Genomic DNA, 22,523 nt, shown 5'->3' with positions numbered 1-22,523 from the left:
AGAGTGGGTGCAATAAGCAAGCTGTGACGCGGGGTTTTCGCAAGGCTTCGCGGCGCCCCACCTCGCAGCCGACCTGCGTAGGCGCCTCGACTGTGTATTGTGGTACTGTACGCAGTCAGTCATTCTTCGACATCGCAAGTCGTGGCCACTTTGCGCGACGGCCCAGACCAACGCACAAATAATGTGCATCTGATAGAAACGATCTGTGATATAGTGTTAAGTTACATGCAATAACTGAAAGTGAAAAGTTTTATTCGAGTGAAATCTCATGGATATCATAACGGCACTTAATATAAAGTGAGCACGATTCTGCGCTTTTGTTTCATAACACAAAAATCTTATAAACACCATCGTTATAAACTATTGACCATACGGTAGGGAAAGCGAAAAATTATGAGAATATCAAATATTTATTTACTTATAAAGCATGTATGAATATAGTATGTATCAGTTCCGTGATCTGATACCAAACACATTGTATTATTGTAGAGAAAGTACCTTTCTACAATTACAAGCCTATTTTCATTTATTCTGTGCATAAATCTGTACCTTCATGGTTCAAATGAATTTGAAACTTTATTGGAACCAGATTAATCTTCAACTAACTACTGGTTACATAAGAATGACAGCATAATAAAAATATAAGTATATAAATATACATAACATTTGCCTTATTAGGCTAAAAGACTATTCCACCAACGCAAATAGATGTATGTAATGTTTATACAGTGAGTCAGAAAAGTCTGAGGACTCAAGGACGGTGAGCTCAATATGTGGAAACAGTTATCATGAGAATTCAATGGGTACATTACAATAAGCCACCCACGACACCTGCCATCTCTTTTATTAGCTTAGAGTATTGTCCGCACGACATAAATTGTTGTGTTAATAAAATAATTATACGTATGTTATTTACATGTAAATAACTTGTTTATATGTTTTACGCGAAGCAGTCGATTCTAACAATAAATGATTTTTATGCATATTTTGCAACTATGTAAGTATATTAGTATAATATTATGGCATTAACACAAGATATAACAAATATACACCTGGGAAATATTTCAAAAATATATACTTTAATACAAATATTTGAATTAGCTATTAATTGCCATTTGGGAACACTTAATATTTTTCCTCATAGTTTCTGAGAGCTTTTCTTAAAGACCCAGTAAGTCGTTATCCCGAAATATTCATACTTGTCGAGTAATAAAACAATAAGTCGGACACTTTATTTATATAATATATATATTTAGAGTTGTGTTACGTAATAGTGTATGAGTAAACATACATTTAGGTGCCTTGGTGGCGTTGTTGGCTTTGTAGTCTAGTGATAGCTGACTTACTTTTATGGCTGATTCCAATCGTATTATCAGTAGCAGGTCGAAGCTTGTATGTTGCCACTTTACAAATTGTCTGAACTCTCTCTAGTCGTATAGGATCGCTCACCTATCTGATTATGACAGAGAGTGTTCTTGTGTTGTATACAGACTTTACCATACTATTGTCTCCTAAATACCTAGTTGGCTATTTCTTGTTGAGATTGACAACCGAATCAACACCAAAAATTATTCCTTAATAACACTAAAAAACCTTTAATAAATTAATAGCTTTATCCATATTCATTTGTTTGATCAAAATCAACCTTATATATTAAAACTAAAAAAAGACAACGATACTAAAAATTATGATTTTAATTTCAAATAACTGTTTTTTTATGGTATACCATAGGTATAGGTAGGGAGGAGTGCTAATGGACCACCTGATTTTAAGTTATCACCACCGCCCATAGAAATTGACACTGTAAGAAATTTACTTACAGTGTCAATTTAATTAACCATTCCTTACACCGCCAATGCGCCATGAACCATGGAAACTAAAGACCCTTGTGCCTGTAGGTACACTGACTCACACACCTTTCAAACCGAAACATAACAATACTACGTATTACTGTTTGGCGGTAGAGTATCCATTGAGGGAGTGGTACCTAACTAGACCGGCTTGCAGAAAACCCTACAACCGGCAAATGTTGACTATTTGTTACTCATATGATTATGATCTATGTAATAACATACAAACTTCTTTTTTATTTCAGTAAAATGAAGAACCATGCTCTATTCTACTTTTTAATGGTTTTAATTACATCAAGCACGGTTCAGTGGTAAGTCCCTTACTCTACTTTACTAAGTTAGTTTACTTTTATCAACTCTCAGTGTAAAATATCTTCTTATAAACTCTGTTGTGGTTAAACCAAAGACACGCTTCAACTTTCAACTTTATAATAGAAATTCAAATAAAACATTGGACTTGTAATATTACTACGTTTATTTTTAGCAAAAAAAGAATGAAAAAAGAATTAATCATTTAATTTAAACTGCAAAATTTTCGTTAGAATTGAAACTGGTCAAATTACAATTATAAAGAAAAAAAATCTTATTAGTTTTTTTCAACGAATAATAATAATAATTGATCAATACATTTTCCCATGAAGACACAGTTTAAAAAAATCATGTCATTTTACTGTATAGACACTTATAAGCAATAACGACGCATTCGCGACTTGAAACGGTTTTTATCACCACTTGTAACCGTAATTATTGTTAGTTGAAATTAATTAAAATAACTTTCGTTATGAATTATGTAAAAAAAATGTGAAATAAGTAAAAAATATATTTTAAAACAAATAGAACGATAGCGCCGATAATATATTTTCTTGCTTGTATATAAGTATGTATAGTGGATAAACTTGAATAGAGACCAATATTCCATGGACAAAATAAATAAGTTTATTTGTGATTTCCTAATAATATATTTGAACATCTGTTTAAATGTACAATACAATAATGTTATTATTTTTTTAGAAGGCAAAAATAACATTTATACCTTAATTGCTATTCTAAATGAATGAACGAAGATGCCAACAGTTCGTTATTGAGACAATTATATAATAAATAAATGTTCTTGTTAAGATAGTCCATTTTGACATTATTATTTTTTTAATATTTTGTAGCGTATCAGTATTAGGACCAAAAGCGCTAAGGCCGTTTGGAAATTATAAAGTCTCCATAGCCGGCGGTTCCCGCGCCCACAACCTATATGTTGCGGTAGAGGGCAAGCGAGCTACTGGAGAGCAGTTCTCACAAGGAAGACTTGTGCAGGTTCCACCAGCTGCCTCCAGGCTAATAGATTTGGAAGTGAGTTCCTTAAAAACATCCTAACAAAAATTGTCACATGAATATCTTGGAAAATATTTCTATGACTGAAGCTTAATACTAAAACAATATGCTTAATGTAGTTAATGACAAATGACTCATTATTATTTGTCATGTTTTATGTGTCATTTATGTCACATATAACATGTGATTCACGATCGATTGTGTATTTAATATTAATAATAATAATAATATTAAGATAATTTATCTTCAGCTATGCCTATAAAGTCGAAAATATATATATGTTTCATTTTACGCAGATAGGGGACCCTGGGCCTGGTAAGTACAGGCTGATAGCTCGGTCTACCTCAGGTCCTCTTTTCGCAGCATCAGCCTCCCTAGTTTATCAACCGAGGAGTTTTTGTATTTTCATACAAACTGATAAACGAGTGTATCAACCTGGAGATACAATAAACTTCAGAGTTATTGCTTTGGACAAGTAAGTAGAGGCAAATCTTTTAAAATAAATACGAAATTGAGATCGTTATTATTATTAAAATCTTTTGCCTAATTCTTTTAAAATAAATATTAAAAAAATAGCATACAATTAGAGCACAAAACATTAACACACAAACTAAAACACTTTCGATTGTAACATCACAAAGCGATCCAAGTGTTCGCACCCTAAGATTACGTGTGATTACCGCGCGGTCGTCGACCCGTTGCGCAGATACCTGCCGTTGACGGTACACAAACCGTGAGCGAGTTGAACACGAGAGTCGTCGTTGTGCTAGTGGGCCACTGTTCCGCTCCACTTGATAGTTCTTAAAGATCAGTTTATTAAACCCGTGTTATTGTGTTTATTAAAACCGCGGTAAGTGGTCACCACTGCCTATAGATATTGGCGAAGTAAGAAATTTTAACTACTCCTTAAATCGTATAATGCGCGATTAATCTTGGGAACTAAGACGTTATTTCTTTTGTGCCTTTCATTACACTGACTCACTCACCCTTCAAACAGGAACACTAGAATAGGTGTATCTGCTTGTCAGTAGAATACACGTGGTATCTACTGGCATGCACAAAGCCCATATACCATCATGAAGTAAAATGTTCTAAGTTATTAAAACGCTTGTCATGTTTGGTTGCGTTGGCTCACCTTTGTACGAGAGTACTTGCACAATTGTTTTGAGAAATTATTATTAACCATTGTTTTAAAAGTACTGTCGAAGTCAATACACACACATATTTCCGATGACTACTTTAGGAGGAGGTTCGTTTTCATAAGTTTCTATATTCCCAACACAGATACTTGTTACCATTATCAAGCACGGTGGACGTGAGCCTGTTAGACACGGGTGGGTCACCGGTGCGCCAATGGGCCGCTAAGCCTTTGGATCGAGGAATTTTCGCCGAAGAATTGCTCCTAGCTGACGAACCAGCGCTTGGACAATGGACTATACAAGTACTTATTTCTAATGGTCTATACTTAAACTAGTCGGACATTTATTTACAAATCATTGATGTTGTTAAACGCACTTTTATATTATTCCATTTATAACTTTTCAAGCCTTTTTTCCAAGTTCACGACCAGTATTGTTACTATCTTCTAACATATATTTTACAACATATTATGATTTTTCTTTGAAGTTAAAATTCTTTCAAACAGGTTTCCTCGTATGTGTTGCATGTAATATGTTACAATTTTAAGAAAAATACGGTAATATTTTGATACAAATGAATTCCAACTAAAAACCGGTAAGCCGGACGTATAGCCTCCAACCAACAAGATAACCTTTGTCAGTGCAAAATAATGTTAATTTGTAAATTACGCTTTTTTTGCTAAAGGTCGAAGTTCGCGGACAAAAATACTCCCGGCAGATATTGGTAGCAGATTATGTGCTACCCAAATTCCATATGGATGTGCAAATGCCAAAGGAAATGTTATTCAGCGATGGGCGTTTCAACATAAATGTTACTGCCAAGTACGTTATTATCTTCTTAAACAACGAGCGACCACAACACTGGTACCATAGGAATTTAAGTAATTAAAACCTACTTGTTTAAGAAAGAAAATATTCACCGTAGTGAAATAATATCTTGAAATACTTGAATACTTAAGTTACTGACTTATATTAAGTTACACAGTTACATAATGAACATGTTTCAGTTATGTCAACTCACTATATTTTAATATGAGGTTTTTTATATTTATCTACTTTTGTTTAAATGAATATTACATAGAGTCATAGCTCATGATTCAGATTAAAATATTTATTTTATATTATCTATTCTGAAAATAATTTAAAAACTGAAAATATCTAATTTTCTAAAAGTACCATTTTAGATCTATAGAGTTTCCGAACCACAATAACAAAGATAATATTTTTCAATGAGCAAAGCTCTTTTCAATATTGTAATATAAAAATCTAATTCAATATACGTCATAATAATTATATACATCAATTTACGAAACACAAAATGTCTGTGAGTTATTATTAGATATTGGAAACTAATTTTCTGTTCAAAGGAGACGTAATCCCTTGCTTATTGAGAAAACAAGAATTCATTTTGTATTTTACTGCTATGGAAAATGATAAGATTTGTGAAAATAAAGTTGTCTGTTATGTCTTATATACGTAATGTTAATATCGAATTTCCGTATTAAAAAGTTTGAGGAAAGTCAAAAATGATCTCTGATTGACAGCATCTACCGACACCAGTTAATTGCGTGGGAGGTGTCATATGAATGCGAAATCAAAGATAGACTCTCTTTTTCCCTACTCTCATAATCCAATGGGAAGGTAATCTGTTCGAACGGAGAGAGTATACCTATGCGTCGGTCCATAGATATTTTACTTTTCGAAGAACACTGACAAATTAATTTAATCTGAATATCTTCTTTATTAGATAGAATAATGAAACAAATACTTATTAAATAATTTTATAAATTCGTTCGCAGCCATTTCAATGGACTTCCAGTCAAAGGTGAACTGACCATATCTGCTTATGCAGTTTTCTTCTCTGGCCTATTACAACCAGTATTCTCGACACCCGCTCGAAAAGTCATCGACTTTAATGGTCAAGCAGACATAGTGTACGACCTAAAGACTGACCTAGATCTTGCAGAAGATGCTGCAAGACCATTAGTAGTTGAAGCCGTTTTAGAAGAGAAAGACACATTGATACGTCAAAACATTACGACGAGGATTCTCCTCCTACGAACTCCGTACAGACTTAAAGTAACAGCTCCCGATCGATTTAAACCTACTCTTCCATACATTGTTCAGGTACGGTTAAACTGGTGAATAAATTCGAAAAAAATTGTACCTAATAATTGTATGTGTTTTAATATTATTAAATAATTATAGATCGAATTAGTAAACTCTTCTGGGCAAACTATGAAAATATCTGGTGACGTCATTGTTGAGCGACTATGGGACGACGGAGCTCCTGTTAACAAAACTACTATAGCTCTTACTAAAGGCTTCGCAAAATATACTTTCACACCAGATTTGGCTCACGAAAATTCAACCCTTAATTTAGTGGTATGTTGTGTATCGTATATTTTATTTCCAAGTGCATTCTTTATCATCGGTTTTCTACTAAAGCATCTGACAACACTTAAGGTATCTTAAGTGTCTAACAGCACTTAAGATATTTTAGCCAAACTGGCATTTGATATAAGTAATAAGAGTTTTCTGTGATTTGTGTAATTGTATGTGTGTTTATGTGCAATTTTCGGAATTGATCGAAGATTTTAAATTATGTATTATTATTAGATTAAGTACAAAGAAATTTCGGAGCGGGTGGTAAACGTCCAGAAAAGTATGGAAACTGGTGGACAATTCTTAGTGATGGAGCTTCTAACCCGCAATACTTCCGTGGGTGACGAGATGCGGGCTCGGATCACCGCTACTGAGCCGATGGATCTCGTTCATTATGTCATCATCGGTCGCGGTGATATCCTCGTTGCCAAGACTTTAGAAGTAAGTACATTATTTTTTAATTCAAAGATAGGAAGACGAACCTTAGTCATACTCACCTACTTTTTGTAGAAACTCTAAAGACATTAGCATTCTAAGAGAAATAAATATTCCTACAACTGGCAATTAATACAAGATTTGTATAGCGATATCTAAGAATAACAGATTTAGAGTATTATCTTTTACTTCCTGTAACTCGTCTGCTACACGGTCACTTGATAACCGTGCGAATGTGTGCGCGTGCAGTTGAGCCCGGCGCGGCGCAGCGTGGACGTGTCGGAGCGCGTGTCCGCGGGGATGTCCCCGGGCTGCACGCTGCTGGCGTGGTACCCGCGCCTCGCCGCCGACGCCGTGCGCGCCGCCGCGCTCTACGCGCCGCAAGGCCAGCTGCTGCGGCACCAGGTACCGCGGCAACTTGTGACTAAATCATACTTTAGTTATGTATATAGTCCTATTGCAATGAGCACCACAATTAATGTTCTACTCTTAACAAAGGAGTCCAAAAATACGCAGATAATTTATTGTTTTAAAGCTATAACAACATTCATTTTTTTTGTTAAATTTAAATTTCAACCAATAAGGCAAATTCTTTTCGATTCCCTTTCCATAAAACTTGGAACTTACCGATTATGTAGCTTTTATTACCTACAGTTTGTCCTTTATCAAATAATTTGAAATCATCTCATAGTTTGCCAAAAGTTTGTGTGGTACGATCAATTGCTATATCTTAAAAAAAAATGAATCATACATATTACATACATATTATTTAATGCTAACCTAAATTAAATTTATGTTAAACTGTCCTTATAAGTAACTTGTTTTTATTTATATTCAATATTGGATGAAGCATAAAAATGGTACAACTGTTAAATATGAAACAGGTAACAGTGACGTCAGTTACATCAGGCTCCTTACTCCGACCTAACGGGTTGGTGGAGTTCCGTGTGACGGGCGAGCCTGGCGCGCAGGCCGCCCTCATCGGGGGCGACGAAAGCTCCATCGCGACTGGACTGGCCGACGACAATGGATTGGGCAGTGGCCTTGATATGCATACGGTATAATATTTGAAATAATATAAACATGTGCATTCGATATAAAAAAATCTAAATATCTTATATATTTAAATGTTTTGTATTTTACAACCTCACAAACACATAACTATTTACTTATTTCATATTGCATTTAATAATGTATTTACTGTTGTTATGTAACATACACGCATAATAGAATTGTGGCACTAACGTAGTGATTCTACCGATATCTTAATCACACACAGTAAAAACCGTGGCGTAATGCTAGTGACATTTTTGTACGCTCATAATAAATAGGAATACTAAAGTTATGCTACTTATATTTTTATATTTCCGAAACAAAAAATAACCAAAACCTTTGTTTTTAAAATATTAGGATAATTTTATTTGGTTATTGCGTTTAAATACTTTAACTTTGTAAATAGATCGAACGAGAAGTGGAAAGCTACAGTGGACTAAAACATTCGCTCTTCAAAAACGAAGACCATTTGCCGAGTTTGGGACTAGACTTAGGGGGGAAAAATACAACCGATGTATTTACAGTATGTATTATATTGTAATTATATTGAAGATTATTATTATTATCTGAATGTTATTTTCTATATCTTTTATTTACATTTTGTTTTAGAACGCCGGTGTAGTGTTTCTGACTGATGGTCTCGTTATTAAAGGCGATCATAAAGGTAGTTGTCAAGTCTGTAATTAAAGAACGGTTTATATTAACAATATCTGCCTTTAGCAAGCGACGTATCAATTGTTGAATAATTATTTACCGTCCTGCGTGCAGACGGTTCGTCGGTGGAAACGGGCACGCGCGCGCCGCAGGCCGGCCCGTACGCCTTCAGCCGCGTGCCGCCGCCGCCCGCGCCGAGACACTACCTCACGCGCACACTCTCGCCGCACACCACGTGGATGTTCACCAATCTCACAATCGGGTAAGACGAATTCGTCCCGCAGCTATTCTTATGACTCGTACAAATGTGATGAATTTATTTCGAAATATCCAGTAGATGCAGTTAAACATAAATTCAGATATTATATATATCGGATATATATTTACGGATATCTTACCAGGGTGTCCATACGTTGACAATACAAAAAAACATTTACAAACAACAACAAACAAACATTTCATATTCATTAGCTTTGAACATGCATAGGAGAAAGTCGATTGTATAAAAACTTTTATCGCCGTAAAATGGATTCGGTAAATTATATGAGTCTTCATTCGAAAATACTTTCGCCGTAACTTAACAAAACGATAAGGTTCTAATAAAAATGAATATTCACTTTCGTGTCATTTAACAGGTAGGTTTTGTTTCAGTAATGACGGCATGGGCACCAGGGAGCGCTGGTCACCAATTACCCCCGGTGAATGGTCGGTCGGTGCCTTTGCGATCCATCCCACTTTAGGGTTAGGTCTGGCTGCACCGCGCAAATTGACCACTGCTCTACCGCTCTCCATGACTGCCGAGCTCCCGGAAAGTCTACAAAAGGGGGAGACCATAGCCATCATAATAACGCTCAAGAGCTCCCTTACTGTAGATACTTCAGTCGAAGTAACTTTCCACAATTCCGATCAGTATTTCGAATTCGAACCTTTAGAGAATAACGTCGATTCATCTAAAAGTAAGTACCTACTACTTTGGTTATCTCAGTTTATTATAAATTCAGAAATACAGCAGTCCTAAGACTTATTCCTATTTTAACATATTTAAAAAACAATATGAATATATTATAACAAAGCCTATTTACTGGAAATGCAAGATATCATATTACTATTATCATTATTTTTAGTTCCATCCATCCCACAAGATTTCAAAATTGCCAATAGTTTTCCTTTTAAGAATTTCTAAATTCCAGCTCGGCTTTAGAATGTTTGCAATGTTACATTCTCGTGCCTCAGAAATCGCGTAAAAGTTTCGCTTGCGCTTGATTTCTCTTTTGTCATGTCGGTTTACTGTCTCAAAGAATTAGGAAATTAGAAAGTGCATCTTTACGAGAATACGACCACGCTATAGTACCTGCATATTGGACGAATTCTTTAAATATGCTTGTATTCATAATTAATGTCCATGGTGTGGTCAGAAATCGAGCTGTTCCGTCGCGTGCGCGTCACGGTGCCGGCGCGCGCGCTCGCCAGCACGGCCTTCCTCGTGTCGGCGTCGCGTGCGGGCGAGGCGCCCGTCATCGTCGAGGCTAACGGGAACGGAGTCTCCGCCTCACTATTTCGGACCATCGATGTTAAGGTGAGTCTACACGTTACAAAGACACATCTTTCATAATTGTACGGACGGTTTTATCTTTGCGGTGTACTATTTCTATCTTACGCGTTTATATTCTAACTAGAAGTTAGTTACATTATTGAACTCATGGCACCGTGTGCATGAACATGTCGTCAATTTTAGTATAAAGATACTAGTCTCAATTTATATCACAAAATATGTTTCTTGCCTACCTACCAGTCACAAATCTCATTTGTGTTCTAAATGTCGAATATAATTTAATAATGAAATTGTAGACATATCCTGATAATTAAGTTAAATACACATGTTTATAATTTCAAAAACTAAATAAAATATACTGTATAACCGGATCACCATTTATGACAACACGTAATAAGTCACGTTCGTCATTTTAAGATTACAGAGCAACATTTCTATACCTAATAAATATTGTTTACAATATAAACAGCCTTAGGAAAAACAATATAATAAAAAAAAAAATATGGCGGTACAATTACGAATCGCAGTCACGTTTCATTAAGAGCGCATACTAACGAGGAATTTAAATACAAGGCAAATGAATGCTAGTAGTTTTTCCTCAGTTTATGTGATCGAGTATGTGTACTTCAGTAAACACAGTTGTTAAGGCCTCGTGTTACATACATTAATATTTTCTCTCCATTGTTAGCTCGGAAGGCAACATCGGTTTCTCATGATTCATACGTAAGAAGTATACGATGGAAATAATTACGTAATTAAAGATTTTGCTCTATCAAAGAGAAACAGTTTTTTGAACGATTGAAATGTTTACAGACGTTCTTTTTACATAGAACTATAATTGGACTTTTTCTTCAAATTTTGATTTATATGTAAGTAGTGATATTGCTTCAAAGTATTTCAATGAGTTTTTCATGGTTTATGTTAATTATAGTAAGTTTTTTTATGTTATATGTATGTAGACAAATGACATAAGATAATTAATTAACAAATTAAATAACAATAAACAATACGTTTTTTTTTTTTAAACTCAATTATGAAGTTCTTAAGCACAGCGACCTCAAGCTGAAGTGTAATCTCTAAAGAAACAAAAAACAGTCCTTAAAACAAAGGCGTCAAAATATAAAGTAATTTTTTTTAAAAAATAATCCTGGTAAATCTGTTAGTTTTTTTTTAATGTATCATATATTTTTCAATCTGTATTAAAGACTACTAGAGACTACTAACATAATCTATACTAATAGTATATATGCGAAAATAACTGTGTCTGTCTGTAAAGCTTGAAATCCAATTAAGGAGATCAGTTTCTTTTTTATGCTCTAATGTCTGACGACCAACACCCTAAAATGCGAGCAAAGCCGCGGGCAACAACGAGTATCTAAAAATAACTTAAAACTTATTTCAGGACGGATATGTTGAAGACATTTGGTCATGGGCACTCCTGGACGGTCGGCGTGGAGTAGCTCGAGTGAACGTCTCGTTGTCACCAGCAGCTGGCACTAAGCTAGGCGCTGTGTCCTTAGAAGCCACTGGCGATCTGCTGGCTAATGCTCTGAGGGCGATGAAAGCGCCTCCTGTTGTCGCAGCAGACGCTAATTATGCGCTTCGGCCAATGGCTCGAGCGTGCATTTTACTGGATTATCTTCAGGTTCAAAGATTAATAATTGCAATTTTTTATTGTATTTAAAAAATGAATACTGTGATATTTTTTTTTTATAATAAAATATTCTAATATTAATTTAAAAAATAACGTGAAACGACCATTTGTGTAGATATAGTCAGGTACCAATGGCGAGTCGAATATGAATTGTTTATATTTTCATAGGCAACGGAGCAAGATGACGAGACTACGATAGTCAAGGAAGCTCGTGTTCAGGCAGCCACTGGCTACCAACGTCTTATGGCTTTCCGCCGACCGGACGGCTCCTTCTCACAAGAAATCGGCGACGAAGCTATATCTGATGTCTGGTTAGTATACTTAACAATAAATGAAGTACTAACTTTACTTTTCAGCAGCATCTCTTTGGTACATCCCCTGTCCACTGATCGAATTAATAATTATTCAATTCATTTATAAACTAAACAGGCGGTTCGATCACATTGTATTTTATCAGGTTACGTCTAATACAAGGTGTTGTAACGTAGGATGACATCGGTGGCGGCGCGCTGGCTGTCGCGCTCGTCTCGCTACGTGGAGGTGTCGCCCGAGGCGGCGGCGGCGGCGGCGCGCTGGCTGGTGGGCGCGCAGGGGGCGGACGGCAGCTGGCCGCAGCCGCGCCAGCGGAACGACCCGCACGCCCAGGCCGGCGTGCCGCTCACCGCGCGCGCCCTGCTCGCCCTGCTGGAGACCAAGGTACGGGCCCGGTGTGACCTCATATTGAAAAGTTGTAACGTCGCGTCAGCTATACCACAAACATTGTAACAATATTTTTAAAAAGGAAACAAGACCTGATGTTAAAATTGTTACGCACATCTAAACTCATTCCTCGTTATTCATTACTAACTCAAAAATGACAATGGTTGTCATCTTGGTATTTGGTTTTATCAATGTAGGGTATTGAGGATGCTTTCGCACGGTTTGCATTTGCTATCGCAAAATAATGAAACGTAATCGCTGTAATAGCTTGATATGGGTGAAGCTAACAAAACAAAAGGCGATAAAGTTAAAACATTATCATTCAATATTCTAGTTGTATCCGTTAATAAGATAATAATTGTGAGTTTGAGATTCGATTAGGTAGCAATTAAAAACATTGATCCTGAGTCCATATACCTTGGCATTTTACTTACTGGTGATGTGGTTGAAACGCTTGCAACATCAAATCACAATTACTAACTTTTTATACTTATATTATTTAACAAAAATATTATATTTATAATATTAATTTCCTCGTTATTGTTTTACGCATATATCCCATCCCCAGCATTAAATCTGTCGTGTGCGATCCAAGGATCAATATTTCACAGATTTTGAATCTTCTATCTGAATATTCAAACGTCGATATTGCTTGGTACAAAAATTATATTCCAGTATTCCTTTCATGTCCTTAAAATCAAGAGCAGATACGAAACAATAGAAGACACAACGCAAATAGGGCTTTCTTGATTCGGATACCTCGTAAAGCACTAGCAATAAATTCACTTCTAGCGCCGCCGCAGAAAATGTGTTAAATCTTCAGCATATTTTCAAATTCGTTCCTCACTCGTCGCAGGCCAATGATGTGCTGTACAAGAACGCCATCAACAAGGCCACGGACTACCTGGCCCGCGCGCTGTCGGCCGACTTGGACGCCTACTCGCTGGCGGCGCTGGGCGGCGCGCTGGCCGCCGCGCGGCACCCGCAGGCGGCGCAGGCCCTGCAGCTCCTCGACCAGTACTCGAACACCACGGGTGATTATAACGTTCCTACTTTTCCTAACATATATTGTTTTCTTAAATTTATTCGTTACTTACTATTTTTTAAAGTCCTTGATTATGTTGCTGTAAATAAATAAATAGTCTTGAATATTGTTGTTGTTACAGGATCTGCCCTATATTGGCCGCGTAAAATACCAGCTTCAGAGTGGAGGAATCCGTGGTTAAAGGGAAATAGTCTAGAGGCTTCGACAGCGGCGTGGGCTCTGCGCGCTATGCTGGCTTCCAACCTTATAGAAGAATCAGTTCCCGTTGCTCGCTATCTATTGCAAGCGCTAGGACCGAAAGACCAAGATCCTGATGTGGTATGATATTACTTATCAAATTTTCAATACATTTTTTATATTAAAGCTCTCTTAAAGCTCTTTATCGATAAACTAAAAATCTGGATTTTCCGAAAAGCATTAATAAATATAATTGCCCAGTTGATTTATAAAATATACACAAATAAAGAACGTAGTAATTTTCCCCCCCAATCGTAGTGACCCAACCAAGTCATCACCAATTGTTTCTTTAGATACGAGAACCTTATACATATTTGCTGTCCCATTTGATATTAATAAATGTCACCGGCTCTATAATCATTTTTTGTTCCAGTTGGACGCGTTATCGCAGTTTGCGCAAACAATAAAAACAGCTACTAAGCTGAGGGTGTCGGTCGCAGTCTCCGGATCTGAAGAGCCGCGGCAGTTCAACATAGACAATGACAATGCTCTCATCATACAAACGCAATTGGTAATAATCTTTAAAAATTGTTTACCATTTTTTCAAATTTGAATTACTTTATGCTACATTTCTACAGCGTTTCATTTTCGCTGTGTCAAATATTGCGTAGCTTACTGAACCCAGTTAACCTCAAATTAATGTTGCGCAATTATGTGTTCCTACTGTGTCGCAGGTGCGTGAAGTGCGCAATGCGAGCGCAACTACGGAAGGTCGCGGCGTGTGCGCGGTCGGTCTGACTGCGCGCGGGCGCACTAACGTGACGGGAGCGTGGCCGCGATACACGCTCGACCCTCGCGTCGACCAGGTCTCGACCCGACACCGCCTTCAGCTCTCCGTTTGCGTTGGGTGAGTGATCGGTTTCTTTTAGAGGGTCCCATGTAATTAGATTGACTACAAGAAAATTAGTTATACCTAATCCGTGTTCGAAATTATTAATACCCTACTTGTTACGTTCAAAAAACCCTTGATCGTAGAGACCCTAAAATATTTTCTTATTTTTAGATTTGTTCCAGTAGGAAATGAAACTGAAAGTGGATTAGCGCTTCTTACAGTACAGCTACCTTCAGGATATTTAGCTGACATAAACACAATTACAGAATTAACGGTAAATGTTATTTTTAACAATATAAAATATCAATATATTTATCACATATATAAAAATTCTAAAACTTGACTGGTCTTGAAAACTTACTTAAGCGGGTTTCATACACGCTTGAGATTCGTTTATTGTCGTCACTTACTTTTTTTTATTACGTGCAACCGACTCTAACGCAAATATGGTCGCAGGCGGCGCGGCACGTGGTGGGAGCACGGCTGTATGCTGGTGGGGCGCGAGTGTCGGCGTGGCTGCGCGCGGGCGTGTCGGAGCGCTGTGCCACGCTGGCGGCACCGCGAGCGCTCGCCATTGCGCGACAGCGTCCAGCCTGGGTCACACTCGTCGACCTATATGACTCCAGTGAGTAAACGCATATCCAAAAATATGCTATACGTGCTCGAACTTATATCGTAAACCCTTTACCGTTACCTTGTATGAAGAACTACGGTGTTACAGATAACGACCCCTTAGAAGTAATTGACCCCTAGACTTAATTAGGATAAGGTAAAGAACCGTTTCCGTGCCCGCAGGCCACCGCGCCCGCGTGTTCTACCAGACCGTGTCGAGCTCGGCGTGCGACGTGTGCCGCGCGTGGCCGTCGTGCGAGCGCGCGTGCGGCGCGGCGGCCGGGCAGCTCGCGCCCGCGCCCGCGCCCGTCCCGCGCGCGCCCTCGCCCGCCGCGCGCGCCTCGCTCTCCGCCCTGCCGCTGCTGCTGCTACTGCCACTACTGCGGTAGTCGGGCATCACACCAGCAAGAGATGTATTTAACCCGCCACGGGAGTAAAGAAAACGCTCATAAGAACGAGAGTCATCTTCAATAATGTAAATAAATAAAATTGTAAATTGAATTGTAATTGTCACTTTTCTATTGTGACTATTCAGGCTGTCTATGAATGAACTAAACAAAGTGTTTCTGTGATCCTAAGTTATTAATATCACAAGTTTTAAAGACCAGTTCCAACTTTTCATAAGAAAAGTTCAATTTAAAAACAATAAGTCGATGAAACAAATATTTACGTAATGAATTTAATAATCTCTTTTCTTTTATCCCCTAAATATTACTTGAAGCGAATTTATCTACCTATTACTCAAAAATTCATGTAATAGTATAACTAAGAAAAGAAGAGCTACCTCAAAGGCTTATAACTAAAAATTAAGGTTGATGTGTTTTATTGTCATTGATTCGAATTCGTAAAAGCATAGTTTAATTAACAAAAAGATCAATCACAAAGAAAAACCTTTGTTGATTTTTTTTTATTTACTGAAAATTATTTTCCAAGAACGTGCATTTGATTACAAACATTGTGTATATTGAGTGTCGTTTGCCTAGTGTTACTTCGTCACAAGATTATCGCCGAGGAGAACCTTATTTAATAAGATTTATTATTTCCATAATTTCTAACAATCATAGTCAATGTTAAAATGTTAACTATCGTCATTCTGAACTGGAAGTTTTCTTTCATATAAGCTTTAATAATCGTAATAGAACTGTTGTTATAATTATAATGTTCTTTAAATAAAGTATTACATTTTTTAAATAATAAAAAAAATATCGCAGTTTATTCTTTTCTTTTCGAGGAAATAATAGAATTCGATAAAATGTAGGATAGCAGATAAAATATAACACACAAACATATCTATTATTATTTTTCTATATAATATAATGTAATTTAAACACATAACAGCAAATTATATTAAATTTTCTTAATCTTTTATTTCTTTATTAATTCATTTAAAAAATATATTTTCTATACATTTTTTTCTTAGTGTTTTTTATTGGTAAAATTCAATTTCTGAACTTGTTTTATTTTCTCATGGTTGTGAAAATTTTTGTTTTACTTTTTAGTACAAGTGTGAATACTGTGTGTATTATTTATATCTATATTAAATTATAAATTATTCAAAGAAATAAATACACTTACAAAACTAAATGGCAACTCTTATTTTTATAGTTTTGCACCGTAAAGAATATTACTGAAGAACACATTATATATTTTCTGGTTGAAAAAGTTTATGCAAAGAAAAACTCGAAATTTTTAAATAAGTATATTTAATATAATTTTATTCGTCGTCTTTTCCTATATTTGTACAAATTGTTTAAGCTGTGTAAAATATATTTACTTAAATAATTATTAGGTAGAATATTCTTATTTTTTTTTTAACTCGAATTTTTCGTATTTAAGTAAATATACATATGCAAGCACAACCGAAAAATAAATGAAAATATATTCTATTAAATATCTATTTTTCTGATCATCCAATGGAAAAATCCCAAAACGGAGAAAGACATCGTCAATGGAACTGCGGACGCTTTGATCCAACTCCACAGACTGCAAAAGGATTTCAGATAAAAAAGTTTAATAAGATAAGACACATGAAATATATGACATATATAATAAAAATCATATTTTATTACTCAATAATACATGTGATATTGAAAGAAATTTTAAATTTGTAGAACTGTAAGTCGTAGGTATTTCTTTTAGGATATAGGTAGACAGATGAGCAAATGGGTTAACTGACGGTAAGTGGTCATTGCTGACAATGGCACTGTAAGAAATATTAACCATTTTTACATCGCCAAAACGCTACCAACTTAATAAGATGTTATGTCCCTTCTATAAAATAAATAATTATTATTGAAATGCCCGGCAGATTCTGTTCAAATCTAATACACAGTCGATATTGCTTGTTCATACAAATTAGGATTATAGAATATAAAAATCTTCACTCACTCATATGGATCGTCGGAGATATAAAATGGTTGCGTGGGCAGTAGGCCGCAATCAGCTATGTATACGCGCATCTCAGGACGATCTTCGATATCGGTTGGAGTCTGTTCAACTATATGCACGACTTTCTGACCTTCCACTACCTTTTTAATTAAAGATTACATTATTAATAAAACATAAAATTATAAATATGTAAAACCTTTAAATGAAGGTTTAGCTTTATTGAATCACTATCAACAAATTAAGGGCCAAGGACAGGTTTATTCTAATTAACCGGGGGCAATAAGTAATATTGATATGTCAAATCTTTACTAATGAGTGTCCGCTAAATATTTCTGCGTGTAAGATAGAATTGTATCACCTGGATTAATAGATAGAGAATTCCCATTTGGGATAAAATCTCTAATCTGTTTTTTTTTTCTAACACATTTTTGTCAATAATGTGAGTTACAGATTTTCGCGGTAACACGGGCAGACTCAATTAAGTACATCGTAATTCAATAACAATTGAATTACGTCACATCACCTTTCCTATAACTGTATGTAAACTGTCCAACCACGGAGTGCCCTTTGTTGTTATAATAAATTGACAGCCATTAGTGTTCTTTCCTGAAATCAAGGTATATATATGTATATAAAATAAGAATATTGTTCCCTTCATGTCAAATTAATTCATAAAATTTAAATTGATATTTATTTGCAATCTAAGTAGTAGTCAGCAAATTAGTTGATAAATGAAAATACGTGTACGGCGCTTGTAATATAATGGTATTTAAAATTCGGACAGTTCACGGAACTCACCTTTATTAGCCATAGAAACAAAACCTGCTACAGTGTGTTCTGTGTCTAAATTTTCGTCGTCAAACGTTTCACCATAAATACTTATAGAGCCTTTACCATCGTCTGACACAACATCACCTCCTGCAAAGAGTTTAGTATTTTTCAAATATAAATGCTCATTATTTTTTTTAATTATTTCAAAACTAATAACTTACCTTGTATCATGAATCTTTTAATTATACGATTGAAACTAGTATTTTTATACGATTTTCCTTTTATACCTTTTGTTGCAAGGACCTTAAAATTTTTTACGGCTTTCGGCGCTAAATCTCCAAAAAGTCCTATAACAATTCGGCCTATATGCTTATTCTCTCTATGAACATCCAAATAAACTTGATCAGTTACTCGAAAATGACGCGCCTGTAAGCAAATAGTAGTACTCTAATTTATTTATAGTTTTCAAATAATCAGCCCGATCTTTATTAAAAAGTTTATCCTCTTACACTGATTGCACAAAATATTTGTAGAACAATTGTTAATAATAAATGTAACTTCATATTGGAATAACACCTATGTCCATATACACTCAGAAATGGAATAAAAGCAAAGTTTGTAAGAGTCGTCGATAATTGGATAAAAGATTACAGTTCGGAAGTCTTATAAATGCATCGCACCATCATAAATATAATATGTTGGTATCTATTAAATATTAACTAGGTTTACGTGGTTTGGGATATACAAACCCATCAAAGCAACTTTTTAGTGTTTTTTTTTTGTAATTTCTTACTTCAAATCACTGCTATTATTTATAGTTTCACAAGTATTACAAGTATACTAGTAGCAGCTAGTATATTGGTATATTGATTTACAATCAAATACTTATATGAGATCTAGTAATTTCCCAGATATTTCTACATAATATAGATAAGAATAAATATTATAAGATATTTGTATGTCACTTAGTTTATATCCGTAAATACACATATCTAGTATTTAATAGTAGGAAGAGATTATATGATAACAAGAAAACCAGCATTCAAATTCAAAACAAGTTTTTAATTGATGCCTCTTGGTTTCATTAAAAACAACTAGTAAACCGGCTTCGCTTCGCATGGGAAGAACAAAGGGGGTTCACGTGGCTAAAGATAGGTCAAATGATCTGTGACATAACAAGAAACACATTTCCGTAGCTATTTGAAGATGTTATGGATATATTGCCTGCTTCATCTTACGATGTGACTTTTAACTTAAAATCACCTTGATCTACATACTGACTTTTAAATGTCGTCATTTTAAATTAACGAATTATTTAGTTGGTGACATGTAGTGAGCAGCAGTGAGATAAAAGCAACGTAATTATATCCAATTTAAGTAGCCAGTTGAAACAGCACTTGTCAAACTTGATATGGCTCTATCTATGCCCAACTTCGGAAAACTCAACAAACCTTAAACACCTAAGTAGTTCTAGTATACCTTTTTGGATACTGGTTTGGGTTTGAAACTTTTTTTTATTTATATATATAAATTAAAGATAAATGTTTATTTAATACACTGAGGTTCGACGACATTTATTTTATGGTGTTACATGTATTGTGGTTTTTGCGAGGTAAACTAAGAGGTACCTACATAGTTTCGCAAAGTAAAGCTTAGAACTGTTAAACAATTTCAGTATTATATCTATAGATTATTTTCATTATTATGACTATCCCTTAGTCCCTCTGGTATAGTCGGTATCTTTATTCTTATAATATTGCAGGCCCAAAGTTCTAGATTCAAACGCTGAATCAATAAAAATGGTCGCAAGTGGCAAAAGTAAGTTTAAGCTTCCCTTGGTGTTGTTTTATTCAAAATGCTGATGTTAATAAAAAAATCTTGAAGGGAATAAATATGAAAACTGAGGTTACGTGCCCCATTTATTTTATTATTCCTAATTGTTATTACAAAAAATGGAGGACTAGTAGTTTAGTATACTAGTAGTTAGAAATAAAAATAATCCATAACGAAATCTACAGTGAATGGTAAGCAGCGGCGGCCTTAGGGAGTGGCGAACGGGGCATCGCCCAGCGCCTCGCTCTTGCAGGGGTCTCGCGCAAAAATCCAAGCAAAATTGAAATAGATTTTTTTTTTAACTTTTGTTTTTGGTGCCTAATTATTTATTAAGATTATAACAGTAAATTAAAATAAATTTAGTTAACTAATTTATTAATTCAGAACATAATATATCGCACCTCGAAACACTTGAAGATTGGTTTTTTAATCGCATAGTACTCGGCCCATGCTTTAATTAAAGATTTTAGTGTAAGGAAGACGCCAAAAACATCAATTTAAAAATTAAAATTTCTTTATTTATTAATTTTGTAATTCTTTCGATGTAAAATATTTTAAAAGTACACAAATTATATTTATTTCTATAACTTTACCATCACTCGTTAAAAAAAACAAATACTTTAGGTACTAACCAAAAAACCAGACCTACTTTCGAATCACATACATACTTTTCACCGAAGACAGGGGGCCTCGCAAAGACCTACCGCTCGGAGCCTCGCAATGGGTAAGACCGCCGCTGATGGTAAGAAGCCATTATTGAGATCCAAATGCAGTTCAAAATAAAAAGATAGTGCTTGATAAAAAAAAAACATTGTCAGAAGTTGATATGGAAACCTACAAAAGACAATATAAATATAAACAAGACTGTATCATTAGGGTCTTTTCCTTTAAACAGAAAAAAAAACATATTGTCAGTTCTCAGCTGTCATTTTGACGGCTACTCAGGCATTTGTTGTTTGTTTGACAGTAACTGTAAATTAAGCTTTAGAGTATGAATGCAAAATAAAAATAATTTTCTTGTTATATTTCGGGATAAAATTATATCAACAAACTTAGTTCTGTTGAGGTCTGTCAACGTTAAAAGTAAATATGACTGTAAACAGTACTATTGCTCACCAACGCTTAATACTTAGCGGAGACCGGGAAAGGTAAAACGTCACTGTTATGTCCTCAATAACTTTATATTTAATAACAAAAACATTAATAAGACTACAAGTATATTTTACTAATGAAATATTTATGTGAAAAATTATAATTTTCATTATATTTGCCATAAGTTACTTGACAAACATTATGTAGTATTAAAAGTGTTTCATGTTAATTAGAATATAGTTATATTGTGTATTCTTTTATGTTTGAATTGAAAATAATGAAATATGTACCTACTGTTGAATAATGTACATTTATAGGTTTAAAGAACTACTGAGACGTCGGTTAATTGAATGTGGTTGGAGGGATCAAGTAAGGATGCTGTGCCGAGAAGTAGTTAAAGAAAATGAGGGCAACAATGTCACATTTGATATGTTACTGACAAGAGTAACTCCTCAAGCTAGAGCTCTTGTCCCAGACTCTGTAAAAAAGGAACTATTGCTAAAACTTAAGACTCACCTTCTAACACAGAAAGATCAATAACATATTATTTTTAAGCTTTATAAATGTATGCCTTGTATTTAATTTTTCATTTAATAAAATAATCACTATAAGAAATATAATAAAATTATAAGTTTACAACCAACAGTATATTTTTATTTTAACCAAAATACATATTGCTTACATACACACAAACAATACTGCCATTATATACTATTAAAGATACAATTGTATCTGACATGTTATGGATTGATTAAGTTGGGATTGTCATGGAAATGGAATAACAAATTTTAATTACTGTACAAGTAGGTAAAAATGGCAATAAATATATTTTAATGTTTATTTATACATGACAACATCATCATTAAAAAAAAAAAAACAAAACAATTTTACTATGTAAATTGAACATAATGTTAAACTGATCTATCCTTGTGCATTATTTGCATAATAATAATAATAATATATACA

General features: G+C 34.9%; 3 protein-coding genes across 3 annotated transcripts; 2 read left to right on the top strand and 1 right to left on the bottom strand.

Annotated features, from left to right (window-relative positions):
* Positions 1–66: 66 nt before the first annotated feature.
* Positions 67–16,792, top strand: LOC125076866 (CD109 antigen-like). Its single transcript, XM_047688589.1, has 26 exons — positions 67–297; positions 2,096–2,161; positions 3,011–3,194; positions 3,473–3,651; positions 4,461–4,617; positions 5,001–5,137; positions 6,115–6,442; positions 6,524–6,700; positions 6,935–7,141; positions 7,385–7,540; positions 8,020–8,193; positions 8,595–8,711; positions 8,798–8,852; positions 8,957–9,104; positions 9,494–9,798; positions 10,258–10,418; positions 11,797–12,039; positions 12,217–12,359; positions 12,537–12,744; positions 13,604–13,781; positions 13,914–14,110; positions 14,403–14,540; positions 14,704–14,876; positions 15,033–15,135; positions 15,318–15,486; positions 15,657–16,792. Exons 1-26 carry the CDS (start codon positions 269–271, stop codon positions 15,860–15,862), a joined length of 4,338 nt encoding a protein of 1,445 aa, XP_047544545.1. The 5' UTR covers positions 67–268; the 3' UTR covers positions 15,863–16,792.
* Positions 16,793–17,276: 484 nt separating this feature from the next.
* On the bottom strand, positions 17,277–19,219 carry LOC125077116 (peptidyl-prolyl cis-trans isomerase, rhodopsin-specific isozyme-like). Its single transcript, XM_047688922.1, has 6 exons — positions 19,142–19,219; positions 18,854–19,058; positions 18,660–18,779; positions 18,385–18,467; positions 17,862–18,001; positions 17,277–17,456 (listed from the first exon to the last, which is right to left on the bottom strand). The coding sequence occupies exons 1-6, from the start codon at positions 19,193–19,195 to the stop codon at positions 17,360–17,362; spliced, it is 699 nt and encodes a 232-aa protein (XP_047544878.1). The 5' UTR covers positions 19,196–19,219; the 3' UTR covers positions 17,277–17,359.
* A 2,188-nt stretch (positions 19,220–21,407) lies between these two features.
* LOC125077178 (enhancer of yellow 2 transcription factor-like) lies at positions 21,408–22,200 on the top strand. The gene is made up of 2 exons (XM_047689016.1): positions 21,408–21,613; positions 21,875–22,200. The coding sequence occupies exons 1-2, from the start codon at positions 21,555–21,557 to the stop codon at positions 22,095–22,097; spliced, it is 282 nt and encodes a 93-aa protein (XP_047544972.1). The 5' UTR covers positions 21,408–21,554; the 3' UTR covers positions 22,098–22,200.
* The last annotated feature ends 323 nt before the right edge of the window (positions 22,201–22,523 follow it).

This window comes from Vanessa atalanta, chromosome 3, assembly GCF_905147765.1.
Source record: "Vanessa atalanta chromosome 3, ilVanAtal1.2, whole genome shotgun sequence".
Lineage (NCBI taxonomy): Eukaryota > Metazoa > Arthropoda > Insecta > Lepidoptera > Nymphalidae > Vanessa > Vanessa atalanta.
Note: the sequence above shows the minus strand (reverse complement) of the source record. Positions and strands in the feature narration are given on the sequence as shown.